Source organism: Sinocyclocheilus anshuiensis, unplaced genomic scaffold, assembly GCF_001515605.1.
Source record: "Sinocyclocheilus anshuiensis isolate Anshui unplaced genomic scaffold, SAMN03320099.WGS_v1.1 scaffold1371, whole genome shotgun sequence".
NCBI lineage: Eukaryota > Metazoa > Chordata > Actinopteri > Cypriniformes > Cyprinidae > Sinocyclocheilus > Sinocyclocheilus anshuiensis.
This window is the reverse complement of record NW_015539833.1, coordinates 797,728-823,717: the sequence shown is the minus strand read 5'-3', so window position 1 is coordinate 823,717 and position 25,990 is coordinate 797,728. Positions and strand designations below refer to the sequence as shown.

At 36.7% G+C, this 25,990-nt stretch overlaps 2 protein-coding genes across 3 annotated transcripts in view; both read right to left on the bottom strand.

The window, feature by feature from the left end:
• LOC107684275 (lymphoid enhancer-binding factor 1-like) overlaps nt 1-19,884 on the bottom strand; it is a 36,681-nt gene extending 16,797 nt beyond the window's left edge. Inside the window, exons 1-3 of one of the 2 annotated variants that reach the window (XM_016480504.1) lie at nt 18,973-19,884; nt 17,275-17,341; nt 16,337-16,464 (exon numbers count right to left, since the gene is read on the bottom strand). In XM_016480504.1, the coding sequence (XP_016335990.1) occupies nt 16,337-16,464; nt 17,275-17,341; nt 18,973-19,173 (396 nt within the window). In that variant the 5' untranslated portion in view covers nt 19,174-19,884. The remainder of the gene's footprint in view (nt 1-16,336; nt 16,465-17,274; nt 17,342-18,972) is intronic. The other variant, XM_016480506.1, reaches the window with a different exon arrangement.
• Nucleotides 19,885-20,661: 777 nt separating this feature from the next.
• Nucleotides 20,662-23,658, bottom strand: LOC107684309 (lymphoid enhancer-binding factor 1-like). The gene is made up of 3 exons (XM_016480543.1): nt 22,737-23,658; nt 21,049-21,115; nt 20,662-20,777 (listed from the first exon to the last, which is right to left on the bottom strand). Exons 1-3 carry the CDS (start codon nt 22,935-22,937, stop codon nt 20,662-20,664), a joined length of 384 nt encoding a protein of 127 aa, XP_016336029.1. The 5' UTR covers nt 22,938-23,658.
• Nucleotides 23,659-25,990: the final 2,332 nt, after the last annotated feature.

Here is a 25,990-nt window from a genome sequence, read left to right as displayed (position 1 = left end):
AAATATTGCATATAATTTTGAACAGGTAAGGTCTAGTAAGTGATTCTATCATATTTCTTTGTCTCATCTAGTCTATGTCAGCATTACGTTAAATTCTTATGGCTATACTTTGGAAACAGTGTGTATTGTAATAGTGATAATAAGAGGAATGAGTTGAAATTATTTTCCACAGTAAGTTGACATTCGCACAAAGGTAACTTATTGAACACTGTAAATTCCTTTAAAGCACTGTACCAGAAAGGCGACTAACTTTCAAATGCAAAAATACAACCAAAATCAGAGTTTATAGAGTCAGAGTAAATAAAGAAATAAATAAGTGTTAAGGAAAAAGTAATAAAATAATTAAAGACTGAGTTTAAAATGATTGAATTATCGATATTATAAAATGAGTTTAGGAATTATCTTCTGCTGTAAACTGACACAAAGATATCCTATATTTAACCCCAAACATTCCTTTAAAGCACTGTACAAGAAAATCAGAGTAAACAAAAAAAACTAAACAAAAAAACTACAAATTGTTGTCATTTGCTTTAAGTTTTGGACTATTGAAAATACATATATATATATATATACACATATATAATACAATTATAAAATAAATGTTTTTATTATGAATATTTGTAATAAAATATATAAAATAAAAAAAATAAAAATAGGTATTCTACAAAATAAGTATTGATGTTATTAATAAATGTATATTTTATGAACAGAATCATTTCCAATAATAACACCCCAAAAATTCCTTTAAAGCACTGTACAAGAAAATCAGAGTAAACAAAAAAAACTAAACAAAAAAACTACAAATTGTTGTCATTTGCTTTAAGTTTTGGACTATTGAAACACTTCACAAAAGACCGGTTCTCAATAGAAACACAACCTGTACTATCAGCCAAAACAGTTCTCGCCCACAGACAGACACACACACAGCCAGGTGTTCATACTCGCATTCATTCTCTCATCCCATTGGTAGGAATGCATGACCTTTAAACAACAAAGATGAATACACACACACACACACACACACACACACACACACACACAGTGCCCACTCAATTTGATATATTGGCCCTTTAAAGCCCCAGTAAGTGAGCAACCCCAGTACTGAGCCGCCTAAATAGGTATTCTACAAAATAAGTATTGATGTTATTAATAAATGTATATTTTATGAACAGAATCATTTCCAATAATAACAATAATAATAATAATTATTATTATTATTATTTATTTAACCTTACCAACTCTGATTCATGTGCTAGCTTAAGTTCAAAGTATGGCATTAAGAAATTTGACAGCAGTGCACCAGCTGTCATCTGCAAAAGGCAAGCAGAGCAGCAGAACTTCAAACATCTCTCCCATTAATCCTAAATAAAGAGAGGCCCCCAGTCTAGAGCGGCAGGTTATAAATGGAATGTGATATTGGCAGGACGGCCTGTTAGCTCTGGGGCTTAATGTAACCAAACCCAATTAATGAAGCACTCTCATGGCACATGCCACATGCCCAAGGTAACGATACAAACAAGAGAAGGAAGTGAAGGGTGGATGGAGAGAGCGAGAGGTAGAGGACAGGGGAACGAATGGAGGAAAGCCTGCCCTAAAGGCTTTAAAAGAAAGAGAGAGAGCAAGAGAATGAGTGAAAGAGGGACCTTATTTTAATCATTCTCAGGGATGAACATTGGCATCAGAACATACACGTTACACCTCAAATCTCACAAAAAATAAAAAAATAAAAAAATAAAATAATTTAAAATTATGAGTGCTGTAGTACTGAAAAATAAATAAGAAATAAAGCAATATGAATAAATAATAGAAAAAGATTTAATCTTCTTTTGTATTTTTACATAAGATAAATAAAAAATAAAAAAGACACTTTACAAAATAGTTGGTACCATAAGAGCAGAATTATTTCAATAAAATAAAAAAAATATTATTGTTATTATTATTATTATTATTACTACTATTATGAATGAATCAATATGAATAAGTTAATAAAAATAATAATAATTATTATTATTATTATTTATTTAACCTTACCAACTCTGATTCATGTGCTAGCTTAAGTTCAAAGTATGGCATTAAGAAATTTGACAGCAGTGCACCAGCTGTCATCTGCAAAAGGCAAGCAGAGCAGCAGAACTTCAAACATCTCTCCCATTAATGCCCCAGAAAACCACATCACCGGCATATGCAGCGCTGCATTCTGACAGATGTGAACCATAAAACAAACACAAACGTGATACATAAGCACTGGAACTGCACCAACCTGAGGTGATGCACGGACGAGGGATTTAAAGCTCGTTGAGAATAAAATACAATATTTATCAAGACAATAAGGCAACAAGGATGCTTCCTAACAGACAACACAGGATTAAAAGTGAAAAGGGTTGAGAGTAGGTTTTGATAACAATCGACAGACTGCACTTTTACAATAGAATTATACAGACGTTGCTGATTGGTTGTGAAGTGACTTTCACAGTTTTGCATTGTGTGGAGGTTATATAAAGGTTTGGCAGGGTTTCTCAACATCACGCTGCACGTTCACCTTGTGGCTTATGCAGGGCTCATTCTCACAGCAGGACCTGGCCACTTCAAAGCGCCACTGAAAGGTCAAACATTCCACTGGAGTGGACCCATCAGCGGGTAGCGCGGCGTCCACTGACCAAACACACAGACAACGTTCCATTAGCATGCATTCTGACACAAACACAGTCACATACATTAAACTTTAAAGCCAGCCCGGCGTCTACGTGCCAAACACATGCATCCGTGATCTTCACAACCTTGTTGGAAGTGCAGAAAGCATATGAATGAACACTTGTTTATTCCTTGTTTTCATACTGAGCCAGCTCTCGCTCTCACTCGGTTATTTATGGAAGGCAGATTCTCCAACATAATCAAACTGGCCAACTGCATGCTAGTGCTACCTTGACAAACAACAGAAAAGCAGCAGCTCAAAAGCAAAGCACAAATGAAAGGACTGCAATTTTCTTGCAAACGTATAGTAGGGGCGCTTTCTGGTCTTCTGATCAAATCACTAAGGTTTGAACAGTATTAGCACATAACTTGTCCAGCACCATTGGTGCTACAGACATGAATGATACCTCAAATCATGCGGCAATCAGATCAGAATTTTTATTGACAATGATAAAACTGCAGAAAGCAACTAAACTAATAACATAAAATTAAAATAAATAAATATTTTTTAATTGAAATAAAATATATATAAAAACATTTTTATTTAAATACAAGTTTATTTTAATAAATATCAAATTAAAAGATTTAATATATTTCATTTTAAAATTTTATCTTGGTTTATTTCATCTTTTTTTATTTTATTAAAATAAAAATGGAAGATACATGTAATTATTTTAAATATTATTTTAATGTATATTTTATTTTAATTCTTTCAAATAAATAGATAAAATACAATAATAAAAACGATAAACTGTATTAATATAAATAAATATCTTGTTTTGTCTTCATTTTTATTTTATCAAAATAAAAATTGAAAATACTAATATATTTCATTTTAAAATTTTATCTTGGTTTATTTCATCTTTTTTTATTTTATTAAAATAAAAATGGAAGATACATGTAATTATTTTAAATATTATTTTAATGTATATTTTATTTTAATTCTTTCAAATAAATAGATAAAATAAAATAATAAAAACGATAAACTGTATTAATATAAATAAATATCTTGTTTTGTCTTCATTTTTATTTTATCAAAATAAAAATTGAAAATACATTTAAATATAATTTCAATACTTTAAAATAAAAAAATAATATATAAAAAAATTAAAAATAAAAAAATAAATAAACTGTATTTTTAAATATGAATAATAATACATAAACATGTCCTTGGATGCTCTACAGAAATAACTGGCATCACCACAAAGTAGAGAACAGATTTATTACCAAAAAAAAAAAAAAATGTAATTTAGCCATTTCAACTTTTCAAATTGCTGTGCTAGTTTAGAATAGCTCAGAATACCTTAGCACATGCAAAGCAACTACCACCTATAATCATGGCGATTTTGCATGAGTGATCGGCACTTAAAAAAAAAAATTTTTTCCCTCAAAATATTAAAAAACATTTATTTCTTCTATTACAAAAATAAAAATGGAGCAGCAGGAGAAGAGAGAGAGAGAGATATATGTCAAGTTCCAGAGTCATTTTTAAGTAGGCATTTGAAGAGGTGGGATTTGTCTGGCATGTGCAGACGGTGTTTTGCTGGCACATTCACACAGGTATACGGCACGTAAATGGCTGCCACTCTGGATTTGGGAGGAACTTGCGGCGAGGGGAGAATGAGACCTGCGGGAGAACTTGTGATGGAGGGGTGGAACAATCCGCTCCCTCTCTCTCCCTCGCTGCAGGGCAGGAGGCTCAGGTTAATGTTTGAGTGAAGCGGTGATACGCTGCCGCATGTGTGTTTGTTACCGTGTGAGCGTGTATACGTGTGAGCTCACAAACCATACCTGCAACATCAGAGTGGCTATGGTGAATGGAGCTACTTCAGATGCTGGGTAGTGACCTAGTTTCACACTCACAGCAACAAAGCCTGAGCTTTACGGCCCAGAGTTAGGGATTGAGATGAGAAGAAAAGAGGAAGCGGAGCAGGGGGAGGGTGGGAAAGAGACTGAAGTCTACACCGATTGAAAGCAAATTAACATAGCAGAAGATGTGGCTTTCTGCTCTGCACACGTCATAAACAGTCAATAGTTGCATGCACAGACAGAGGTCTCCATTAAAAGGCGAATGCACTAGACTTTGAGCACACAAAATTTCTTCATATGACATCATGCTCTGCGGCATCTTTTTTTTTTAAAAAGCCCAAATAACAAAAAAATTAATAAATTGCAAAAACATACAACCTCCTCCATTCTCCTACAATGCTGCAGCTTTAAAGTTTATGTTATTTTAATTCAGCAAGACGCATCAATCTTCTATTAGTGACGCATCTTCACCTCATTCAAATTTGCAGCTCACAGTTCACTAAAATTGAAGTTTGGAATGCAACAAAATGCTAAACTTCTTCGCATGAGCTTGTTTATCTGGGCTCCAGCATTTGCATGCATATGAATAGAATTCAATGAAAGGAAAAGTGTAGTGTCTTAATAAACCCACTTCTATATCACAAGCATATTGTTATGTTTACATGTGAAGTGTACAATTTCTAGTGTGCTGCTTATAGCATTCACACACATTGAAAAAAAAAATGGTGTAGAAACAATTTTCACTCAGAAACTAACAGTACATTTGAATTAACACATTAAATTAAACAGGAGACGTTTAAGCAGAAAAAAAGTCAAATGTATTACAATATTTTTTTATTTATTTACAACTTCAAAAAATCTTTTTTTGCAAAATTATTAATCAAAATTCTTTACAGCCAGAAACGTCATGGGTTTGAATGCAAAAAATCATAAAATCATAATGTACAGTAAGTTACTTTTGATAAAAGCACCAACCAAATACATAAATCCAACATTTCTATGAAACGGCTGAAATAACGAACAATATGAAATTGAGAAAACGGTCAATAAAGCTTGTTTCTCAAGAGAACTGTGGTCTTCTGTATGTTTGGAAACAGTTACTTTTGGTGCCATTAGCCCTGCAAAAATTATATGTTCAACCTTTAAAGTGGAATGTGATACAGTGTTTTTAGCACATTGCTATGTTTACTAAAGTGACCTGGGTTATTGCATACTGCAATAACGTCTCTATGATGTTCTGGTCACAAAATATAACTCAGGTCCCTCTTTAATACAGGCTTATAAAATATTGGTTTAATTTAAAATGAAGTTTAATCGCTAAGAAAAAAATAACAGCACACATGTCCTCAAAAGACTGTATGATTTGAGGCATCACTGTTTCCAAAGAATAAAAAAAACAACTTCCAGTTATTTCCAGAGATCACTTTCTTACTATTTATTTGAAATATAACCAGACAAGACACAAAAATTGTCTCTGTGCTTGTTATTTGTGCAGTTTGCAGAGATACTTTTAAGTAAACATACTTCTCAAAGGGTGCAAGAAATCAAAACCTGTTCTGACAGATTCAAGAGTGAATACATCTCAATAAGACCGCGGGATCAATTGTAGCAACCCTACATCTTCACTCTTTTATCACATAAAGCCTTTGTCGCACTGTTTTGCTTGTAGGTAGGACAATACCACATTACGCACAAACCTCTCATATAAATGTGGCCTCGCCACATTGTTAGGGAATTAGCTAGTTAACCTCAACACAACTGTTTTTCAATTTAGCATCAGCCAGTGAAAACCCTCAGTCTGAGAGCAAAACCTCTCATATAAATGTGGCCTCGCCACATTGTTAGGGAATTAGCTAGTTAACCTCAACACAACTGCTTTTCAATTTAGCATCAGCCAGTGAAAACCCTCAGTCTGAGAGCACACACACACACACACACACACTCGCACAATAATCCCCAGAGAACAAATGACTTCTCCCAACCCACGCATGACTAGGGAGCACTTCAACGAACTCTTGAAAGTCGGCTCACACGCAGGACGGGCACCTCCCCTTGTTAGATACTTTTGAAGGAGTACTTTTGTGACTATTGTCCCGACTAAAGCAAACAAAACATGGGCTGTGTGCAAACAAGGCGAGACACGGTGGAGGAGTATGCAAACGTGCACGAGGTCTTGTTTTCCTGACTCTCTGTGATTTAACTCGGAGATAATGGGATAGGAGAGGGAACGGGCCCAAGTCCTGGGCCAACCAAAATAAAACTGGCTTTTGTTTGATGAAGATTCAGAAAATTAGCCTAACCCTTGGGTTGGGATTGGGTGCATTGTCCATTAAATGCCAGATGGAAAAACAGAAGTGTAAATAAAGGCGTCATGTGCTGCAACAATCAGATTTCCAAGAAGCTTTGAATTAATGTTCAATCTCAGAATGAGTTCGTAACTAACATCACATCTTGGTTGTGTAGATACAGATCAAGCTGAGAAACAATCAGTCAGTCGGTCTAATGCAGTTAGGTTACTTCTCAAAATAGCTCTAATAATTGCAAACTAAATCCATAATGCATAAGCAGCCTGAGCACCATTTTCCATGGATGTATGCCATCTCAGATACCTAAATATTGATCGAAGACCAGGTATAAATCTCAGCGTATGCCAGGCAAACCTATCCAGAGTATTCTGCTGGAATATGAATTATACCATTAATGTAGGAGACAGATGCTTCCTGGATGGAGCTTTCCAAAATCTACAAAATCCTGAAACTCCACAATGTGCTACACAAAATCACAGCCAATCAGAATATATTTAGATTTGGGGGTCACCTGTGTGCTAGTTTACTTCTAAAAGTAAAAAAAAAAAAATAATAAGTACATGCATTGAACATTTACAATCTTCTGTTAAAATTGACAAAAAATATATATATATCGATGACTCGTATTGCACTCAGACAAATTTATTATCCAATAAAATGCTCTCAAGAATGAGAAATATCACCTTTCTGTAATTACCTTTCTGAATAGCAATAGCAAGTAGCAACTCATGATTTGTAGCTATTATGCAACTAAAGACTTTTGGTGAAAAAAGCCCTTTTTGTCCACTGGAAATTTGTGGAAAACCCTTTTTCAGTCTTTTATTGACACCTTACTATGGTTGTTTGCGTCAATAACAGCCCTGAGGTCAACAACAGATGAGATATTTTAACACATTTGTGTTTATATAAAATGCTTACATGCTAGATCATTTGAAATATAGCTTCAACTTCCCTGTCAAGATTTTTCAGCCCATCTTCAAATCTCACCAACGTATCAATTGCTTCCACCTATCTTTATGATTCTACACACAGCCAGTCCACGACATACTACCAAGCGTTCAAACACACCTGTACAATTTGGAATAATAGTGAGTCATCAAAACTATCACACTTTATAACACTTCTGTAGCAACAATTTTTTTTTCAATATATTTTGTTATATAACTTAAATATATCAAGATTTTGTTTGCATAGGAGTCAATCTTAGGTCCTATAACTGGTCAACATTTCTTGATGTTTCAGTGTTTTTAAATCACTTTTTGCCTTCACTGGATCATTTTATATGGTGTGAGAAATTGCTTTATAACTAACAGTACAAACTCCATGTACAGTGACAAAAAATATTTTATTTTATTGAGTATTTTGGAGATTACTGGAGTATGTTTTACAAGAAAATACTATTTCAGTTTTTTTACTTCAAAATGTCAGATTTAATTTAATGTGTTACTTCACTGTGAAATTAACTAGCAATTTCTAAATTAAAATGGTTTCTACACCATTTTTTTTACAGCGTAGTGTTTCAATTAATAAGATGTCATAAAAACTAACTTCAATAGAATTACAAAAGTTTCTAATTCTAAAATACTGTTTAGATGAAGTACAGTATGTCACATTCCACAGGTTGATAACTTCCCAAAGGTATTTCACGTCAGCTAGACATGTATCTACAAAAACATTTTAAGCATTTAAGCAGAAGGCTTCAGATCAAAAGTTTTTAAGATCATGAGAAACAAACTCCAGACATTTTACTGTTAGCATTCAAAGGCCCAGCATCAGCATCTGTAAATTGAATTGTATTATTACCTATGCACATCCTTTGGGAGGCACAGGTGCTGTTAATAACCAGCGGTTGAGAGGAGTTGGTATGAGGCACAAAGGCAAAGACGAGCAAATTCAGTCTTGCGGAGTATTTTTATAGGTTTCATCATCCAGCATCAAACAACTGAGGAAAGTAAACAAAGTGCTACTCATCTCAGGTCTCACATCAGCACCCAAAATGAGTTTGAGAAAGAGAGAGCATATCATACAACAAAATAGGGGGGTGAATAATAGCAGATGTCCTACAAATACAGAAAAGACGTATTTGGACGTATAGTGTATTTGGACACAGTCTCATATCAGAGGCTCTATACATTTGTGAAGGGCCCTTCAGTAATAAATGAACACTCCACACGGGTTCAAATCAATTAGTGATAGGGAAAAAAACATCACAATGCAGGTCTGTGGAGATCAGGAACAGTAATGCAGAAGGCCAGACTCAGAGATGAAAGATCAGATCAAAGGGGCAGAGCAGTCAATTTGTCTGATGAACCTAACAATAGGCTGACATGAGGGGCACTGGTAATGGTTTATGTAGTTTGTGTAAACCGTATCTTAGTGTGAACATAAGTTTATAAACATGGTGAAAAAAATAAAAAGAACGGCGTGTTATATAGTATATATTTAGCATGTAATAGTATATTTTTATCCTCAAGGCTGCATTTATTTGATTCAAAATAGAGTAAAAACAGCAATATTGTGTATTTAATCATTTTTCTATTTGAATATATTTTAAATGTAATTTATTCCTGCGATTACTCCAGTCTTCAGTGTCACATGATCCTTCAGAAATCATTCTAATATGCTGATTTGCTGCTTATGAAACATGTCTTATTATTATAAATGTCGAAAACAGTTGTGCTGCTTATTATTATTATGGAAATCACTTCACATTCTTTGATGAATAGAAAACATTCTAAATGTCTTTATTGTTATTTTTGATCATTTAAATGTTTTATTAACCCTTGCTAAATAAAATAAAATAATTCCTCTAAAAATCTTACTGACAGCAAACTTTTGAATGGTAGTGTTTATATATATATATATATATCGTAATCCTTTATCAAAATGTAAAAACTTGCTCTATTTCTAAAATGACTTTCTTCTTTTGCTGACTTTACAAATCTCTCTTATTTTTCAACCGTCTTCCTACTAGGGTTGTGATGGTGAGGAAATTTTCCCACTGGTTAATCGAGGTGTGACAACACCGGTAATCCCGGGGCGTTCCCTCTATTCCTCGCTTTCCCCGTCAGCACCGTCTATCGCGGCAAGCCTACTTCCTACAACGTAACACAAACTTCATGAACCAATAGATTTCTGACAGATAAAAATCAATCAGATGCAGATATATAACCATGTATATAATATATAAAATAATGTTTGTAAATAACTTGTATAAAAATGTAACTAACAAAAAAATAAATTATATATATATATATATATATATATATACATTTTTTCATTTAAAATGATATATTATAAACATACATGTACAACATTTAATTTCAGCAATTAACAAAAAAAATTGTTTTTTTTAACTAATGAAACTAATTTTTATATATTTTATTGATGTTTATATAAATTGACATATTATAAACATGCATGCATACTTTTTTTTAGCAATTTTTTTGCATATCTCATTTGTCCTTATAAAATGATATTATGTAGCCTATATATTGCAGTCACACTGGCTGCGGAACACCCCGCTCCATCAGTCACTGAAAAGCTCCATCCATAGGATAATGTGTTTCTGTTGCCATCAACATAATCAAGTGTATTTTTCACAAATTGGACACCTCCAGGGGCGGGATAGCTGCCCCGTTACAGTCTAATGTGGGAAAGCATGGAGGCTGGGGGTGGGTGTGTTGGGGTTGCGGAGGGGGCAGAAACGTGCACACGCTCCACTACAATAGCTGGGCCTCGTTAGCTCTGTAACAATCCCACCGCCCACGCCACCAAAACATCGCCGACATAAATATGGGGACATCTGCAAGGGTAATCACTGCATTGTGCTCCCATTTTCTGCTCTGCTGGACGGCAACAAGGCAGCCTGCTTTTCAACACCTCCCTCCCTCCGCCGGCCCTCCCTTCCCTTCCCGGCCTCGGCTCCGTTTCTGGGGTCAGAGTCCCTCAGGTAACCAAACCCTCTGAGACTTGTGCTGAATTACATGTAATTACTCCCACAATCTGATTGATTTTGGCCTGAATAGGGCAAAAGGACACCTTTAACTTCCTGCCGCCCTCTTTCAGTGTATCTTTGTCACTTTTTTTCTATGTTTCTCATCTCCATTCGCATTCCCCCCCATCCTCATCAGTTTCTATGCACAACAACCCCCTCTAATTCCCCACACCATCCCTCGCTCACCCTCCCCTTTTCTCTCTCTCTCTCTCTCTCCAGCGCTCATGAAACGAAGCCAAGACTCTTCATCTAGTAGGAGGCAGAAGGCTTTGAAGAGATCAAAGCCAAGGCCGCGAGCAGTTGTGCACCCTGGGAATACGCCGCAGCTCTCTGCTCCACAGCCCCCTTTTTCCAGCATCATGTCGGATTACAGCTGGATTGCATTTCACCAGTTTTCTTAATGCTCTCGGTTTTGACTTTGACATCACTGATCCCCCCCAACACACACACGCACACCTTCAACACAAATGAGTGAGAAGGGAAGACAGAAAAAAAAGACAAAAGCAAGGGAGCGAAGGAGAGAAATCAAAGAGAGCGAAGTTAAAATGAAAAAGCTGGGTAAAAAAAGGAGTAAAAAAGGAGGAGAGGGAGCAAGAGAGATTGACAGGGTGATTTTCATTTTCACAACTCCATAATTGGCCAGTTCAAAGGCGGATGAAAAAAGGAAGCATTTGTTTTCAATTCTGCGGCAGATATAAAAGGAGCGAAAAACTTTTATGAGTTTCCCAAAAATTAAAGACAGGCTCTTTTCACATTCAAAGAACAGGGTGTTTTTTATGGCCAAGACCACACAAAAAGAGCTGATAGTAAAGCCCTCCCCTCCCGTCCGGTGCAAACATGAGTTGACTGACTGACTATGAGAAATAGAAAGAGTCTGAGAATTCGGAGGCAGAGGGATGGTTTGATGTGCAACACAAAGAGAGGGAGTGAGTGAGTAAAGGGGGGGGGGGGGGAAATGGCTGCATCTATACATCCATTAAACAGCCTTGCTAATAAAGCCTGGTAGCAAGCCATCTTTTGTACTGTAACTCCGAGAAACCCTTTACCAAACTCCTACACCAGGGAGCATGAATATTTCAGTGGTGTCTGATCCACGGAGCATGTGAAGCTCCTTTACTGCCACACACACACACACACAAACAGCCCGGCAAAAAAAAATAAAAATAATAATAATGAGCTTCAGAAAAATATGAAAAAAGTGAACCTAGTGGCACAAAGCCTCTATTGATCAGTAAAAAGCAGTGCAAATGAAGTTCAGAGATGCATGCATGCATTCTAACAATGCGGTTCCAATCACTGTCACTGACGAATTTCTCTTGAGATGACGACTGTTTGACAAGTCGCTCAACTTGGTGTTTCTACACGCTGCTACAACACAAAAACTACCAATACTACGCAATCTCCAACAGTTATCCAATTAGCGTGATTTGATAGAAGAGGGTTACTGACTTGCATCTAATGTTGCTTCTCAAACAAACAATTGTAAAATTAGAAAAACATGGGGATTTCGGGTCATCCGAGACTAAACAAGCTTCAACTGACACTGGGAATGAGAATACACAAAATGAAGCAACAAACATGAAATGAAAAGGAGTAAAAAACATCAATAAATAAGTGCAAATGAAAAACAAACAAAACTGAGACGAGAGCATCAGCTACTATTTTCAAAAGCAAGCAGGGCTTAAAAAGGCTGCTGGAGGGTAATGGAGGTCACAGCCGGGCCTGGAGACATAACATGCAGAAAAAGTGATGACAACTGTGGCGCAAAGACAAAACACAACGTGGCACTTCACTTGCATGTGCCCTCATGATCATCTCAGCAGGTGCTACCGCTGGTTTGCATAATAGCGGAGCATTAAAAGGTCAAGAAATAACGCTCATTGTCCAAAAATAACAATTTGTAGTATATATAGGATATATATGGTTGTCTAATAAACCTGACATTGCATAATATGAATATTTTTGTTATATCACATCTGCTAAATGCATAAAAATCTGAATGGACATATATATAGCATATATGTGTGTGTGTAGGCAAATGGGACTAGCAGAGCTAAGATAAATAAACATAACTGCACTGCTTGAATACACACAAAAGCAATTTGATTTGGACAATCCCTCTAGAATATCAGAGTTTGTGGAGTCTCCTATAATGACGTTTCAATTAACATATTTCAGTGGGTCGTTTGACAGTAATATTTCAGGGGGGGTGAAATGCCCCATGGAGGCAAACCTTTCAAAAATCACCTAATAACACTGCCAGCCTTTTTGTTTTGTACATCCAACACATGGATTCAATATGGCTGTGGTAACCGGCCGATGTAAACACCGTATCAATGGGCCTCTGTTCCAAAACCCTGGGTCTGTACCAGTGGACTTCAAAGGGGCCGTAGGCTGCCGAAATCTGCGAGGTCTAGGCCGTGCTGGTGTTCAGACCTGCTCAGCAGATGATACGGCTACTTGTTTGCCCCTTATCACCCATGTGTGGTGGCGGTGCGCTTTGCTTGCCTTCATCAAAAGACGATATGATACGCGTCTAAAGTATGTGCTAAGAGCACCAGGGAGGCATATGGGTGAATTTAGAAATGCATATTATAAATGTAAAGAACAATAATACTGAAAACTATTAAAACGCAATAAAAATGTGGTCCATAAATATTGTTACAAAAACCACACACAAGGGCTGCTGGGAAATGTAGTTTCTTTGAATGGTGCAGAAATGGACAGATTGAGAGTAGAAGATCCAGCTGTGTGAAATCTCTTTAGGTAAAGCCAGGGTTTGGGGGCGTTTGTGATTCCACGGCATGTCCACACTGAGAGATCCGTCACATCCCACATCAAAGCAGGCTGAGTGTGAGTGTGTATCTTGGGTCGGTCCTTCCCAAGCTCCACTGCCAGAGGCCAATCAGGATGGGGGAGGAAAACGGCACAAGGACTGAAGTTGCCCCACCAGCAGCTCCAGCACATGTATTACAGTAGAGGTTCGTCCATATTTAAACATTTTTCATATATTAATTTTTTTTTCTAAATTCGCAAATGCTCTTCTCTGAGAATTTTGCACACTGAACATGAATATGCACATCTTGTCAAAAACAAAAAATTAGAATAAAACAAATGCTATTTGCAATGTTTTCCGATGATAAAATTTGTATTCTTTGATGAGTAAGTAATATCTGCTGATAACAACTTCACAACCAAATATCCAAAATCTACGGTAAAACCAAAAAGTGCGTTACACAAACCACTATACTGGAGTAAATTTGGTTGTCATTGAGGCTACGTCCACACGAAGCCAGAGCTTTCCCTATCTGATCTTTTTTTTCCCCTCGTCTCAAGAAATATCTGCGTCCACACGAAACCACGAAACCGACACAAAACGATGTAAAATACATGCCAGACCAGCATGTGGTGCTGCAATTCTGCCACAGAGATACACTAAAAACAGAGAAGAAGACTTGGACTATGTGCATAAACCTTGCGTGAAGTATACAAACGAACATGGAACAATACATTTATTAATCTGTGTTAATGTTAGTTAATAAAAAGACAATTGTTCGGTGTTTGTTCATGTTTTTTGTTGCCGTTACGTGACGTAGCGGTGTCTGACTAGGATCGAGACGTGGGCTGATGACGTCATCGTTTCAGAAAATATACAGATTCGCTGTCCACACGAAAACGCAAGGGCGGCGTTTTCAGATTTATCCACTCTGGGACCCGGTTTAAAAAAATATCGGTTTCACTCTCCCAAAACGCTGAATCCGTGTGGACGAAACACCTATACAATACAAAATGTATGCGTATACAGCTAAACGTGTCTCCGTGTGGACGGGGCCTGAAAATCCCATCTATTATACCTAGGTAAATTTGGTTTTCGTTTAACTATAACAAATATTTGTTTACTCTTTGTGTGAGTATACCACTCATTTTCCTTTTCGCTATTTGTTTTGTAACACATTTGGAATGAAAAAGCCTTCAGATCAGAAAATTCTGGAAAATCTGAGGACATTTAAACATTTCAAATAATTTATGGGTCACAGGTCAAACATGTAACATCTCAAAAACTTTTAGTGAGATGAAGCTTTGTGTTCAAACTTTAAATAATCCAAATTAAGAAGAAATGAAAGAGAGGGGATGGAGAACAGATTATACAATTCAATTAAATCCAGGACCCCATCACCCCATTCTTCTCTCCAACTGATTAAAAGGGGCGATTAACTGATTAAGCGGAACTACATGAAACACCCCAGCGCGAGGGAAATCATTTCAAAAGGAGGAAATGCCTAGGTTGTCTTAATTCCCAATTCGCCATTTCATACGAATGTTAAAATATCACAACTTCAAAGCTACAGGCACGAGAGACAATGCAGCCCCAATGTTTACCTGGAAACATTATCTGCTGACCCCAAGTTAGTCATCTCAAAGGAGCCCTGGATGCCATTTCCAGATGTCGTCCATCAGATTAGAGCAACATGTAAAGCTTTCATGGATCACTAAGCACCAATGCCAATATCCACTACTGTTGGGGGGTGCTGGAGAACATTGTACTCATATGATTGGCATTTCACCAGGTAGCAATACCCCCAAAAAAATCTGCTGACCACTACAAAATTGTCTTCTTCATGACTGGGTGGGAGTTCAGGCACTGGAATGGTATGGCCAATGGAAATCAATCCAAACTTCAGGGGAATGAAGGGGTGGGGGGGATAAGATGCCTTTGATCTTGCTGAAAACCGATCCCAGACCTTAGAGATACGGTGTCTGAATATTTGAGCCACCGCAAAGGAGAGAGAGACAACAGACAGTGGAGGCTGAGGAAATGGATCTGCCATGATTGGGATTTTATTGCACACCGAGAGGAAAAAAAGGCAAAATTCGGGTAAGTTGCCAATTATTTCTGCAACCCCTCTGCAAAATCTTTGCATCGGTATGAAAAATTCTGCTATTATTTGTGGATTTTTGTTTTGTACCTTCCAAGCGATGGCTTTAAACCACAAAGGATTCACACAGATGTTCCAGTGACTACATTGCTGACCCAATTGTCAATAAACTGCTAAACCACATCTTGTTTAGTAACAATGTATATGCTTAAGTAAAACTGCTTAAAAAGAACTAAACAATAAAAATGTTAACAAAGTCAGAACCATTTATCCCAAATGCTTAGATCAACTACAGGTCAACTGCTGCATCATCTTCTGTTTGCTGTCCGTCACCACAGCGGCGAAACCAAACCATAATCGCACGGCCGCAGACTGATAAAGGAGCTGAATTCAGAGCTGTGCAAACAATGGATGAGATGAGCTCAGCGGAGAAAGCCCTGTCTCTCATCGGGCTCACAGACAGCCTGCAGCGGCCATCACTTCCAGGCACCAGTCAACTGCCAAACAGGGAGTCTTAACCACACAAAAACTACCAAACAGAATTAGGATGGACAGCTGCTAGCGTATCCACCATATTTTTTTTAACCCCCCCCAAAAAAAAATGTCACTGGTGGACAGTGAGAGCTCGGGAGCGAACAGCACGGGATAACACTCACCATTCTGGGAATGGGAGGTGAGAGAGAGCCGTTGTTCATGTAGGGTTCATTGTTCATATTGGTCATCATGATGTATCCTGGGTAACTGGGGTACGGGTGGCCTTTGCTGTACATGTCTTGATGCTTACCTGTTAAGAGAATAAAATAAATCAGCTTGAATTAATAAGATTTCCCATATATTCTCTATGAAATGCTATGCAGTTTAAATGAAAGGCATGGTTAAAATGCATTTTGTTAATAAATGTTTTATGCGGTCTAGTCAAAGTTCTCGAGTCTTGAATTTTTAGCGGCAATTAAATGAATCAAAATGAACTTCCTGACCAAATGTCACATTTTTAAAAATGCAAGAGCTAAACAGGAAACCAAGCAGTTCCTAGCAGTATCTAAAACAGGGGAGCCGTTTTGAGGCCACTGAAGTGTTTAGCTGAAAATTTGCATCCTAATTCACAGCAAGCGGAGAACAAAGTGGAAAAGACAATCAAGTCACTTCACTGTGACCCCAGCACCCTTCCCGGAGTAAAAAAGACCAGGGTGCAAACAGAGATCAAATGAACTACGGGCCATCACAGCATCCTGCTCTTGACAATAGCGTCTCAGACGGTGTGTTTGGAGGGCAGCGTATCAGAGGAAGATGGGGCTCTTCCCTGACACGTGTCATTACGTGTCGACACCAAACAGACTGTGGGCTGAGAAATTCCCTTCACAAAGCCATCAGAAACAATCAATCAAATCAAATAAAAATAAAATCTGTTATGCATTAGAACTGTAAGACTTTTTTTTAAAAGAGAATATATATTTAAAAAAATTGCTTTCTTTGCAAATGTATAGTTTAACATAAGTGAATGAAAATTTGATGATTTTGTAGAAGCATGCTGTTTTAAGCATTTACACCACACATTAATAATATTACACATTTTTCCCCAAAACATACGACTTACCATCATCCAGATGGTCCCTGTGCTTCTCATGATAAGAGTCTGGTGTTATTTGGGACTGTCTAGCTGCCTGTTCAAAAATGTAGGAGAGAGATATTAACAGCTTAATTGCTAACGTGCAACGTTATTTCTTTCATTTTCCAGCATTTCCTGCTTTCTGAAGAAAAAAATTGTTTAATCCTAAAACCAAAGCTGACAAAATAAGGTATGCGTTTATCATATTTTTAGCAGAAAGCATCAATAAGGAAAATATATCTTGCATTTTTATACATTGATTAACTCAGTCATTTTCTCTCTGCTGTGGAGTCTGACCACAAATGCGGTATCTTGAGGAAGGAAAAAGAAAGGCTTCGTTACTATTCTTGTTCGCTCCGCATTATGAATCAGAAGTGCCGGGAAATAAACTGCATTTGGAGTTCAGCTCCCTCTGGGTGCCTTCCAGCAGAGTGAGGGATCTGCACTGCCTTCCCAATTAACATTTAGCCCATCAGTTTGTTCTTTCTCATGTCAAGCTATAACCCTGCATGCTGTTGATGCCAGGAGGAAATATATTTAATTAAAAATAAAAGCTTTAAATCTTTTTATTCTTTAGTTCAGTTCACTTGATTCACAGGACCAGGTAGTAATGGAAGAAACACACATGATCAGAGAAACACAAAAAAATAAACAAACGAATTTACACCAGCACACACATCTGTCAACTGCTTCACAAAATTCAGATGGATATAGACTTCCATTTTGTTTCATTGAAATAATTGTTTCCTATTTCCTTTGTGTGAAATTGCATGCAATATGCAATTTATATAAGAACAGGCAAATAACGTTGTCGCCACCATAAACGGCATGTGCTGATTTTAATGCATATTAAAAATTTATATTAATACATTAATTAAAAAAGCATATAGCATTGTTGTGGATAATTGTAAAAGAATACAACAATAAACCAATCCGAGGCATAATAAGCTGTTTCAGAAATATTAAAATATGTGCATATTGCACCCATTATCTGGCAGACTTTCCTAAACAATTAATAATCTCAAAAATTGCAATAATCATAACAACAACAACAACAAAATGTAACTTTGCTATTGGTAGTAGAAGTAGCAGCATTGCAAAATTTTATTTACATTCTTTTTAATAACTGTTTTATATTTCAATAACTGTTTATATTCATTTTTTAATAACATGAATTGTTGAATAAACTGAATAAATATAATCTCAAACATAATAAATAATATAATCTCAAATTTCAAATAAAAACTATTTAAATGCTAATGTCTTTGTGATCAATAAAATAAAAATATTGATTAACACAGCCTTCTTTGACAATTAAATTACGACTGTGGGTTTAAAAAAAGTTAAATGGTTGAATGAATACAAATCCGGAAAAACTAAAAATATGGAAAGCTATAATTTCTGTGATGTTTAAAGCAACTACTGGTCATCCTGGCTCTTTTAGTCCTTTTTCTCGCTTAAATAAGGACTGTGGAGTCCAAATGAGTTTGTTGACTTTAACACGTGTAGCTCTACCATTTAAACCACACACGCGCACACACACACACACACACACTCACAGAACAGAGGTTAAAATATCAACAGGACTCTTCATTTTGAAAACAAATCCCAACTTCCCAACAATAGGACACATGAAGTTTGACGGAGATTGCACAGGACCTTCACGTGCGTTTGAGGCGTACTCACGTCGTGACTGTTAGGACTGATTTCTGTCTCGTTGACCAGAGATGACTTGATCTCCGCTAAGTCTCCCTCCTCCTCAGAGTGGCTGATCTCCGCGAAGATCTGCTCCTTCTGCGGGTCTCCCTCATCTTTGAACGGGATCATTTCATCGGTGGCGCAGAGCTCCGGGTCCCCGCCGCCTCCTCCACCTGACAACTGCGGCATTTCTCGGGTGATTGAAAGTCCTCCTCACCCTACAAACGCCCGGAAAGCGAACGCGTGCGACAGAAAACCCCCGTATACTTTCACCTCCAAACACGCGCGTTAGCGCTTCCCGCGACCGGTGCAACACTCGAGAATCCAATATAGCGACGCGGAGTGCTTCACAAGTTAAAGTACGACTCCTGTGGTGTTTTTAAAAGCAAAAGTTAGAAGTTATAGTTGAACGCAGGACGGTTTTGACAGTTAAAAAAAAAAAGTACTCGAGTTCAGATGCTGTGTGTCATTCCCGTTTGGTTTCTTGGGTATAAAGGTGTCCCTCTTCAGAAATGCGCTCAGCAGAGACTGAGAGTAATGTTGGGCTGGAGAGAGTGTAGTGCTGTACTCCTCCCCCTGATCTCTGACTGACTATAGAGATGAAAGAGAAGCCGCCGCTTTGATTGACACCTCACTCACACACGCGCGAGAGCGCACATGCATTGACTGGCACTCCTGAGGAAAGTAAAGGGGGATTTTATACATTTCTTCCTACAAATGGACAGAGAGCGGAAAATGTGGAGGTAGGAGACACCAAGTACTGTTCTCCGATTGATTTTGGAGCTGTTGGAAACGAAAACAGTGTCGTAACACCGTCAGTTTAACCAATTAGAAATGAGCTTCAGGAGTGAAATCACTATCATACATTATCTGTGTAAAATACAGGATTTACAGGACGCATATTTGGGAACATATTAATGAATGTTGACAGAGCTGGCTTCATCTGAATCAACAGGTTATTTTGTTTAATATAACATCCAATCAAGCTTTTCATATTAATGTTTAAATAAAATTAGAAATACCATGACTGACCAGATTGGGGAGGGTTGAAACTGTTTCCAGTGTACTTCCATTGGAACCATAAATATTGCACAAAATTGCATAGACCTCTTATGATGTTTTATTATATTTTTGTTTCCACGTTTTATTTACCATCTTTGAATTGAATTGATTAAAATGAAGTATAGGAATGGTGATGTGGATGGCACAATTATAATAATATAATGTAACATAATTATTTTTGAACAAGTGTTTGATTACCACCTAAAAAAAATGGTGTTAATGGTGATTTAAAAAAATCTATAAATGTCACCAGCAGTAAATAGTGTCAACAGCACTGCTTGATTCAGTGGTAAATTAATAAACTACTATATTAGAAAAAAAAAAAAGCTGAAAAATACCAGAATGTCACAAATTGAGGCACAATTTTTTCAATGATCATAATAAATAATCATTTGAATAAAATGAAAAACAACAACAAAAGACTGATATTAAAATGGCAATGTTATGTGGACAGAAAAGAAAACTATACTACGGGCTTAATCATTGATCTGCAGGAAAAGACAATCAAGTCACTTCACTGTGAACCCAGCGCGGCGTAAAAAAGACCCGGGTGTAAACAGAGATCAAATGAACTCCGGGCCATCACAGCAACATGCTGCTCTTGACAATAGCGTCTCAGACGGTGTGTTTGGAGGGCAGCGTATCAGAGGAAGATGGGGCTCTTCCCTGACACGTATCATTACGTGTCGACACCAAACAGACTGTGGGCTGAGAAATTCCCTTCACAAAGCCTTCAGAATCAATTAATTAAAACAACAAATCTAAATAATTACAGGCATATGTAGAAAAAAACTAAATCTGTTATGCATTAGAACTGTAATACATTTTTAAAAGAAAATATATATATAAATAAATGGATTTCTTTGCAAGTGTATGTTTTAACATAAGTGAATGAAAATGTTATGATTTTGTAAAGCATGCTGTTAAGAAAAAAAAAACGAAGTTACACCAAATCAAGGATTTAATAATATTACACATTTTTTCCCAAGCCATATGACTTACCATCATCCAGATGGTCCATGTGCTTCTCATGATAAGAGTCTGGTGTTATTTGGGACTGTCTAGCTGCCTGTTCAAAAATGTAGGAGAGAGATATTAACAGCTTAATTGCTAACGTGCAACGTTATTTCTTTCATTTTCCAGCATTTCCTGCTTTCTGAAGAAAAAAATTGTTTAATCCTAAAACCAAAGCTGACAAAATAAGGTATGCGTTTATCATATTTTTAGCAGAAAGCATCAATAAGGAAAATATATCTTGCATTTTTATACATTGATTAACTCAGTCATTTTCTCTCTGCTGTGGAGTCTGACCACAAATGCGGTATCTTGAGGAAGGAAAAAGAAAGGCTTCGTTACTATTCTTGTTCGCTCCGCATTATGAATCAGAAGTGCCGGGAAATAAACTGCATTTGGAGTTCAGCTCCCTCTGGGTGCCTTCCAGCAGAGTGAGGGATCTGCACTGCCTTCCCAATTAACATTTAGCCCATCAGTTTGTTCTTTCTCATGTCAAGCTATAACCCTGCATGCTGTTGATGCCAGGAGGAAATATATTTAATTAAAAATAAAAGCTTTAAATCTTTTTATTCTTTAGTTCAGTTCACTTGATTCACAGGACCAGGTAGTAATGGAAGAAACACACATGATCAGAGAAACACAAAAAAATAAACAAACGAATTTACACCAGCACACACATCTGTCAACTGCTTCACAAAATTCAGATGGATATAGACTTCCATTTTGTTTCATTGAAATAATTGTTTCCTATTTCCTTTGTGTGAAATTGCATGCAATATGCAATTTATATAAGAACAGGCAAATAACGTTGTCGCCACCATAAACGGCATGTGCTGATTTTAATGCATATTAAAAATTTATATTAATACATTAATTAAAAAAGCATATAGCATTGTTGTGGATAATTGTAAAAGAATACAACAATAAACCAATCCGAGGCATAATAAGCTGTTTCAGAAATATTAAAATATGTGCATATTGCACCCATTATCTGGCAGACTTTCCTAAACAATTAATAATCTCAAAAATTGCAATAATCATAACAACAACAACAACAAAATGTAACTTTGCTATTGGTAGTAGAAGTAGCAGCATTGCAAAATTTTATTTACATTCTTTTTAATAACTGTTTTATATTTCAATAACTGTTTATATTCATTTTTTAATAACATGAATTGTTGAATAAACTGAATAAATATAATCTCAAACATAATAAATAATATAATCTCAAATTTCAAATAAAAACTATTTAAATGCTAATGTCTTTGTGATCAATAAAATAAAAATATTGATTAACACAGCCTTCTTTGACAATTAAATTACGACTGTGGGTTTAAAAAAAGTTAAATGGTTGAATGAATACAAATCCGGAAAAACTAAAAATATGGAAAGCTATAATTTCTGTGATGTTTAAAGCAACTACTGGTCATCCTGGCTCTTTTAGTCCTTTTTCTCGCTTAAATAAGGACTGTGGAGTCCAAATGAGTTTGTTGACTTTAACACGTGTAGCTCTACCATTTAAACCACACACGCGCACACACACACTCACAGAACAGAGGTTAAAATATCAACACGACTCTTCATTTTGAAAACAAATCCCAACTTCCCAACAATAGGACACATGAAGTTTGACGGAGATTGCACAGGACCTTCACGTGCGTTTGAGGCGTACTCACGTCGTGACTGTTAGGACTGATTTCTGTCTCGTTGACCAGAGATGACTTGATCTCCGCTAAGTCTCCCTCCTCCTCAGAGTGGCTGATCTCCGCGAAGATCTGCTCCTTCTGCGGGTCTCCCTCATCTTTGAACGGGATCATTTCATCGGTGGCGCAGAGCTCCGGGTCCCCGCCGCCTCCTCCACCTGACAACTGCGGCATTTCTCGGGTGATTGAAAGTCCTCCTCACCCTACAAACGCCCGGAAAGCGAACGCGTGCGACAGAAAACCCCCGTATACTTTCACCTCCAAACACGCGCGTTAGCGCTTCCCGCGACCGGTGCAACACTCGAGAATCCAATATAGCGACGCGGAGTGCTTCACAAGTTAAAGTACGACTCCTGTGGTGTTTTTAAAAGCAAAAGTTAGAAGTTATAGTTGAACGCAGGACGGTTTTGACAGTTAAAAAAAAAAAGTACTCGAGTTCAGATGCTGTGTGTCATTCCCGTTTGGTTTCTTGGGTATAAAGGTGTCCCTCTTCAGAAATGCGCTCAGCAGAGACTGAGAGTAATGTTGGGCTGGAGAGAGTGTAGTGCTGTACTCCTCCCCCTGATCTCTGACTGACTATAGAGATGAAAGAGAAGCCGCCGCTTTGATTGACACCTCACTCACACACGCGCGAGAGCGCACATGCATTGACTGGCACTCCTGAGGAAAGTAAAGGGGGATTTTATACATTTCTTCCTACAAATGGACAGAGAGCGGAAAATGTGGAGGTAGGAGACACCAAGTACTGTTCTCCGATTGATTTTGGAGCTGTTGGAAACGAAAACAGTGTCGTAACACCGTCAGTTTAACCAATTAGAAATGAGCTTCAGGAGTGAAATCACTATCATACATTATCTGTGTAAAATACAGGATTTACAGGACGCATATTTGGGAACATATTAATGAATGTTGACAGAGCTGGCTTCATCTGAATCAACAGGTTATTTTGTTTAATATAACATCCAATCAAGCTTTTCATATTAATGTTTAAATAAAATTAGAAATACCATGACTGACCAGATTGGGGAGGGTTGAAACTGTTTCCAGTGTACTTCCATTGGAACCATAAATATTGCACAAAATTGCATAGACCTCTTATGATGTTTTATTATATTTTTGTTTCCACGTTTTATTTACCATCTTTGAATTGAATTGATTAAAATGAAGTATAGGAATGGTGATGTGGATGGCACAATTATAATAATATAATGTAACATAATTATTTTTGAACAAGTGTTTGATTACCACCTAAAAAAAATGGTGTTAATGGTGATTTAAAAAAATCTATAAATGTCACCAGCAGTAAATAGTGTCAACAGCACTGCTTGATTCAGTGGTAAATTAATAAACTACTATATTAGAAAAAAAAAAAAGCTGAAAAATACCAGAATGTCACAAATTGAGGCACAATTTTTTCAATGATCATAATAAATAATCATTTGAATAAAATGAAAAACAACAACAAAAGACTGATATTAAAATGGCAATGTTATGTGGACAGAAAAGAAAACTATACTACGGGCTTAATCATTGATCTGCATTACGCTGCAAAGGGTGACATCAAAGATGCAAAATGTAAATACATGAATCGCATTTAATGCAGCTGTATAATAGAGGATGAGATTCCGTTTGAAAAGATTTAGGAAGTTGTTTTTATCTTAGTCATCTTATTAGTCAATCTTTTCATGCATATAGCTCGATTTAATGAATACTTGATGTTGACCTGAATGCTGCTTTTGTTCTCAAGGTAATCTAAATTGAAATGTTTAATGTAATTAAGCTTCTTTATAAAACATACACTGTTTAATCACCCAATGTTTGATATATCACGTTTTTGTAAGTAGCTTAATTTCACTTGATCTTAGAGGTCACATTTGAACTCGAAAATATTTTATACGTTACGAAATATTTCTATTGCATATGAGTAACCTTTAGAAAAAAAATAACGCTCAAATAAATTAATTAATTGATTAAAAATAAAGCATATTATAAAGCATAAATAAAGCAGATTGCCCTGAAATTTGAGGAGGCATATTTGTTTGAAAATTTGAGGAGGCATATTTGTTTGAAAATGTCCAAGCATTTTAATAATCAGTGGCAATGACATAAAAATCAATTACACAATTTTCCCTTAAAGTAGGCTACTTTTAGAAAATCCATATATTACCTGCAGTATTTACTTGAAAACATGAAAACACACATTTTCATTTAACCATTTTAGGCAAATTATCATATTAAACAGATTTTATGAAATTGTTACGATGAATAAAGCATAAATGTAAGCAGCTACAAAATCTGCTCGCAAGATTCAAATTTACAAATCCAGATAAATTCAAGGAGCCCTCCCTCAATGTATCAGAAAACAAGAAGGGGGAAGAAAAACATTGGGAAGTGTTTCTGCGGTTTGCGTGAGAATAAGTTTGGAGTAGGAGGCAGATCTTTATAAAGCAGGCGGAGGTGGGGTCAGTGGGCGGAGCCGTGGCTTCCTTTGATCTGGCGGCGGCGGCCTCTTTCATCCCCAGCCTTTGTATGACCATATATGGCGTGAGGATGGAGATGGGCCAACATTTCCACGCGCGCCTTCATCCCAGCTGAGAGGGAAAGCGACGGTTCTCTTCCGGGTAAAGGAGACACAGCGAGAAAGATCAAAGGCTTTGGATTTGGAACCAGAATATGGATTCGAGAGAGAGAGAGAGAGAGAGAGAGAGAGAGAGAGACGGGACTGGCCGCATTCCAGAGTGTAGCGGAAAACTGAGCCTTAAACACACACACTCGTACATTCACTCACTGAGACTGGCTCCTGGGATAACAATCGAACCTTTCTGTTTTAAAATTAAATGTATGCATAGCAGGGCAGATGTGTTGTTATTGTAAACCATGTGGATTTATTTTAATGCATGGTTATTTAAATGTAAGGCTCCATATGAAGCACATCAAGGCATACCATAGCTCCAAGCCAGCAAGATCAAAACATTTATTAGTTAAAAATAACAGATTCTGGACAATTATTGAATGTGTCTGCACTGACAAGATTTTTAATTTAGTCAAATAAATAAACATTGTTTTAGTAGCAGAAAATAATAGGACTAATTAATTTTTAAAGGCACTACATGCTAGAAATGAGTATAGTCAAATCTACAGATTGATTATAAGCATATATACTGAAAAATGGATACTATATACTATGTACTATAAAAAATGCACTGTTGCTTTAAAAATGTGTGTGT